The sequence below is a fragment of the Nannospalax galili genome, unplaced genomic scaffold, assembly GCF_000622305.1.
Source record: "Nannospalax galili isolate Female #2095 unplaced genomic scaffold, S.galili_v1.0 scaffold3027, whole genome shotgun sequence".
Lineage (NCBI taxonomy): Eukaryota > Metazoa > Chordata > Mammalia > Rodentia > Spalacidae > Nannospalax > Nannospalax galili.
In genome coordinates, this window is record NW_008355721.1 from 170,357 (window position 1) to 175,319 (window position 4,963).

General features: G+C 65.7%; 1 protein-coding gene across 1 annotated transcript in view; it reads right to left on the reverse strand.

The window, feature by feature from the left end:
* Positions 1-6: 6 nt before the first annotated feature.
* Positions 7-4,963, reverse strand: part of Asmtl (acetylserotonin O-methyltransferase like) — a 6,139-nt gene continuing 1,182 nt past the window's right edge. The window contains exons 2-9 of the mRNA XM_029556106.1: positions 4,789-4,841; positions 4,081-4,145; positions 3,767-3,828; positions 3,402-3,510; positions 2,646-3,036; positions 2,026-2,188; positions 806-978; positions 7-689 (exon numbers count right to left, since the gene is read on the reverse strand). Coding sequence (XP_029411966.1) covers positions 324-689; positions 806-978; positions 2,026-2,188; positions 2,646-3,036; positions 3,402-3,510; positions 3,767-3,828; positions 4,081-4,145; positions 4,789-4,841 — 1,382 coding nt within the window. The 3' untranslated portion in view covers positions 7-323. The remainder of the gene's footprint in view (positions 690-805; positions 979-2,025; positions 2,189-2,645; positions 3,037-3,401; positions 3,511-3,766; positions 3,829-4,080; positions 4,146-4,788; positions 4,842-4,963) is intronic.

Consider the following 4,963-nt stretch of genomic DNA (forward strand, 5'->3'; position numbering starts at 1 on the left):
GGGCGGACTGGGAACCGCAAGTGGGCGTCTCACAGAATCTGGGCTGACGGCTGTCGTGGCCGAGGCCACAAGGGGCCAGGAAGCACGAGTCGCGTGTACAGTGCAAGCTGGCAGTGCAGAAGTCCTGGATCTCGAGCCCATGGCGCCCTTTGGGGGGTGTCGCCCATGTGCACCGTGTGAAGGGACAGACCGGGCTGGGGGCCGCACAGGGGAAGTGGGGCTCGGCGCGGCCATGGAGGACGTGGCTGTGTCCACAGGCGGCCGCCCCACGAGCCTCGTCTGTGCTGAAGGACCCGGGAGCCGCCAGGCCGGCCTTGCCCAGTTTAGGTCACTGTGTTCAGGAACACTGAGCGACGGTGCGGCCTCTGGAGGCGGCGGCTCATGTGGAACCCGACGGCCTCGGATTCCCAGGTTACGGGCCTCCCACCAGTGTACACACCTCCCACGTGGCAGGCCGAGCGGAACCTGGACAGGTCGAAGGCCGTGATGACGCCGTGGGCCCTCAGCTTGCTGAGCCCGTGCAGGCTGCGTAGATGCGACAGTTGCTTCTGCCGGTGGCCATGGGGCGCCTGAGGCGGAGAGGGTGGGGGGCGGTGAGGTTCTCGGTGAGGCTCAGGCAGGCGGGGCGGCTCCTCCCGGGCCAGAAGCTCCGCAGGTCCCACCCGGGCTCTGTCCTTCCTCCCGAGGCTCTAGGCCAGGGAAGAGCGTGGGGTGGAGGACGTGGGTGGAGGACAGCGGGTCAGAACCCACTTCCAACACCGCGGTCTTCCCTCCCCTCCTGGCCACGCCCCCAGACCCCCCCCACCTGGAAGGGACGTCCCGTGGCCCCGCGGCCCGGCTCTGCTCCCTCGCGGACGGCAGACTCCAGGTGGGTGAAGGCGGCCCACGTGTGGTCATCGGTGTGCAGGATGTGGCCGTGCAGGGAGTCCTCGCCCTCCGACACCAGGTAGGTGCTGGCCACGGCTGTGCAGGTGTACCCTGGGAACAGGGACGGCAGGCCACGTCCTGACACAGCCAGCCAGGCCCCCTGCTGCTGACGCTGCCCGGGACTCGGAGACCAGGCAGGAGAGAGGCACAAAGCAAGGGCCATCCAGGTGATCGCTGCACACGGCTCTCCCGGCCGGGGCTGAGGCACATCTTTCTGTGACCACGCACAACACCAGAAGCTCCGCAGGTGCCACCCGGGCTCTGTCCTTCCTCCCGAGGCTCTAGGCCAGGGAAGAGCGTGGGGTGGAGGACGTGGGTGGAGGACAGCGGGTTAGAACCCACTTCCAACACCGCGGTCTTCCCTCCCCTTCTGGCCACGCCCCCAGACCCCCCCCCACCTGGAAGGGCTCTGCTCCCTCGCGGACGGCAGACTCCAGGTGTGTGAAGGCGGCCCACGTGTGCTCATCGGTGTGCAGGATGTGGCCGTGCAGGGAGTCCTCGCCCTCCGACACCAGGTAGGTGCTGGCCACGGCTGTGCAGGTGTACCCTGGGAACAGGGACGGCAGGCCACGTCCTGACACAGCCAGCCAGGCCCCCTGCTGCTGACGCTGCCCGGGACTCGGAGACCAGGCAGGAGAGAGGCACAAAGCAAGGGCCATCCAGGTGATCGCTGCACACGGCTCTCCCGGCCGGGGCTGAGGCACATCTTTCTGTGACCACGCACAACAGGCTGACGTCCTTGTCACACAGACCCCATCATCCACCCGCCATCATCGTCCCCATCGCCGTCACCGTCCTCATCGTCCCGGTCATCCGTCCCCGTCTGCCCGGGAGCCGTGGCCCTTGTGCCCTTTGAACAGGCTGACGTCCTTGTCACACAGACCCCATCATCCACTCTCCATCATCGTCCCCATGGCCGTCACCGTCCTCATCGTCCCGGTCATCCGTCCCCGTCTGCCCGGGAGCCGTGGCCCTTGTGCCCTTTGCACACGGCCCGTCTCACCACTGCCCGCTTTTCTCATAGGAAGCCGAGACCCCAGAGCCGCCCCCCAGGCCGAGCCCCGCAGTGGCACGCGCACAGGTCCGGCTCCCGCTCACCGAGCTCCGTCTTGCGCAGCAGCCCCAGGGCAGCGCAGGCGTCCAGCAGCCTCCGGGTCCCGCACGCGGACGCGCCCACCCTGCTGGCCACGTCGGCGGCCGTGCGGGGCACCGAGTCGCTCAGCACGTCGAACACGTGCAGTTTGCAGGCGGTGAACAGCGCCTGTGCGGGAACAAAAGGCGCCCTGAGGGTTAGGGTTAGGGTTCGCAGGCCGCTGGGGTGCCGGGGGCCTCCGACTCGGGGGGCCAACCAGGGCAGAAAAACGAACCCGTGTCACAGACACCGCACCGTCCAACGCAAACACGCCTGCCGCCCGGCACGAAGTCCCCGGGTCCGCTGTGTGCACACGGCTCTGCAGGACGGTGCGGGCTGCGCGGAGGCCGCGGTGAGTGTGACCCCGGGTCCAGGGCGACACGCAGGACCGTCACTAGCACACGGCACACGGGGGCCACCATGGGTGTGTGAGGTGGAGTCACGGGGAGAAGGAGCCCCAGGACGGATGGAGAGGCTCACGCAGCCAGCGGGGCTCCCCGCACCCCGCTACGCGCCTTGAGGGCTCCAGCCGCGGGGTCCACACAGAGACCACGGCCACACGTTCCCAGCTCAGGTGTGTTGGTACCTTGGACGCCTTGAATCCGTCTATGAGCCGCAGGAGGCCGCCGGCATCCACGTGTGCACCGTGCGGGTCCGGGTCCGGTTCCGGTTCCGAGCCGGCTTTGCAGCGAGGTGCCCGGGGGCCCGCGGCAAGGGTGACGCTTCCGAAGGGTGCGGAGGGACAACCGAGGGGCGCGTGGCCACCCGGGGGCTCGCGGCCGCCCCCGTCGGAGTCGCCGAGGCCCTCGAAGGCGTCCACGGCAGGGATGGCGTCGTCGCTGGGGCCGGGGTAGAGCGCCGCCAGCGCCTTGCAGAAGCGGTTCAGCGGGAAGCCCACCACGTTGAGGAAGTCGCCGTGGACACGCTCCACCAGCATGCCGCCCAGCGCCTGGATGCCGTAGCCGCCAGCCTTGTCCCTGCGGAGGGGGTACTCTGGCCACTCACCTACAAGCACTCTTTCCACTGAGCTACAAACACTGTAATCTCCACTTTACAAACTGAGCTACAAGCACTCTAACCACTCAGCACACAGAGCCACATGCTCGGTATGAAGTGCGTTTTCAAGCACCATACTTTCAAGCTACAAGGTTTTCATGTTCCACGTGTGAGTGACATCACGTATAGCCGTGCCCCAGCCCGGCGTGCGTCACCCAACAGCGTGCTCCGCTTCCAACCACGATGTGGCAGAGGAGAGACCATCCCTTTTCGAGGCTGCATAGTCTTCTCCCACCTACACGCGGCTGAGCCCCCCCCCCCGTTCCCCCACGTACCCAGGACTCACATGGGCTCCCCGCTGTGGATGTATTCCCAGACCAGCTCCTCGGAGAGCTCCGAGAATGTCACCTTCGTTTCTTCGTAGAACTCAGAGACGTCCATTTGCAGCTCTCCATCTGAGAACAAAGCCAGAGGGATGGGGATCACGGTCTGCTTCCTGTGTTTGGTGTCTGCCGGTGGCCCAGACACACCAAGCCCTTTCTGTCACAGACGCAACCTGAGCTCCCAAACAGCCCGGCTGGTTTCCTGCAGGCGTCTGCCCCAACTCCCCCCGTGACGTCCACCTGGTCACTGGCGATGTCCCCTATCACACACCATGCTCTCCTAGTCCCCCATCTAGCCCCGTGTCCCCCAGGCACACACCTGACTTACCAGAGCTGCGGCAGCTCAGGATGGCCACGCCCGTGAACACGCTGTGCTCCTTCCCGCTCAGCCTGCAGGACGAAGGGGCAGCGGTCAGCACACACCCTTCCCCAGCTCGGTCCCCGCACCCGGTGCTGCTCCTGTGACTGCCGCCGTGCTCACGTCCCACACACGGTGCACAGCCTGGGCTGTCATCAGGGGTGTGCTCTGAGCTTCCCCCGCCCAGCCCACACCCGAGCTGCCGGTGCTGCACAGGCCCCACCCTCCCCTCAGCCCACGATCCCTCAGCCACGGACGCACTCGCTCCCCGAGGCTCATGTCACCTCGACAGCATCCTGTAAGCATCCTGCTTGTCCACTGGCTTCTCCAGAATGGATCCTTCCAGGGCCTGTAAACAGAGCACAAGGGTTATGTTCAACTTCGCCGGCAGAGCAGCCCCACTTCCTGATGCTCACGGGAGCTGCGCACAGTGGGAACTCGGCTCTGTAGACTGCTGGCCACAAGCGGTGGGTCCAGCCGGATCCGAGATCCACAGAATCAGCTGTGTGTTGTGCATGTTCCTCTAAACGCAGGGCTGGGGATCCCGGGGTCTGGGAAGCCAGTGTAGACCGGCAGATCCCGGGGTCTGGGAAGCCAGTGTAGACCGGCAGATCCCGGGGTCTGGGAAGCCAGTGTAGACCAGTTGTGAGTCCAGGTGCAGAGAGCCACCCTGCGCCAAATAACAGGTGGAGAGGACCAGGAGGGAGGGCTCAGGGGTAGAGAGCACTGGCCACTCCTGGCGAAGGCCCGGGTTCGAATCTCAGCACCCACACGGCGGCTATCAACTGACCACAACTTCAGTTCTGGGGTATCCGACGCCTCTTCTGACCCCACCACCCCCATCTCCCTCACACCTCTTAGGCCTGTAACCCATGATGCCCGGGACACAGAAACAGTGGATCTGCACAGAAAGGCCAGGCAGGTGGGTGGGTGGGAGTTGGGGGGGGCAGGGACTGGGCGCCAGGTAGATGGGGAAAGCTGAGGGGACTCACCACGATGGTGTCTGCGCCAATGACCACATCTGGGGTCCGCAGGTCCTTCTGAAAGAGTCAAAGTCGGCTTCAGAACGACTGTGTCTCACGCACAACGGCACTCAGATGAGGCTCCCCCCCCCCACTGAGTCTACGTGAAAATGCACAGACTGACGTGGGGTGTCACATTACCCTG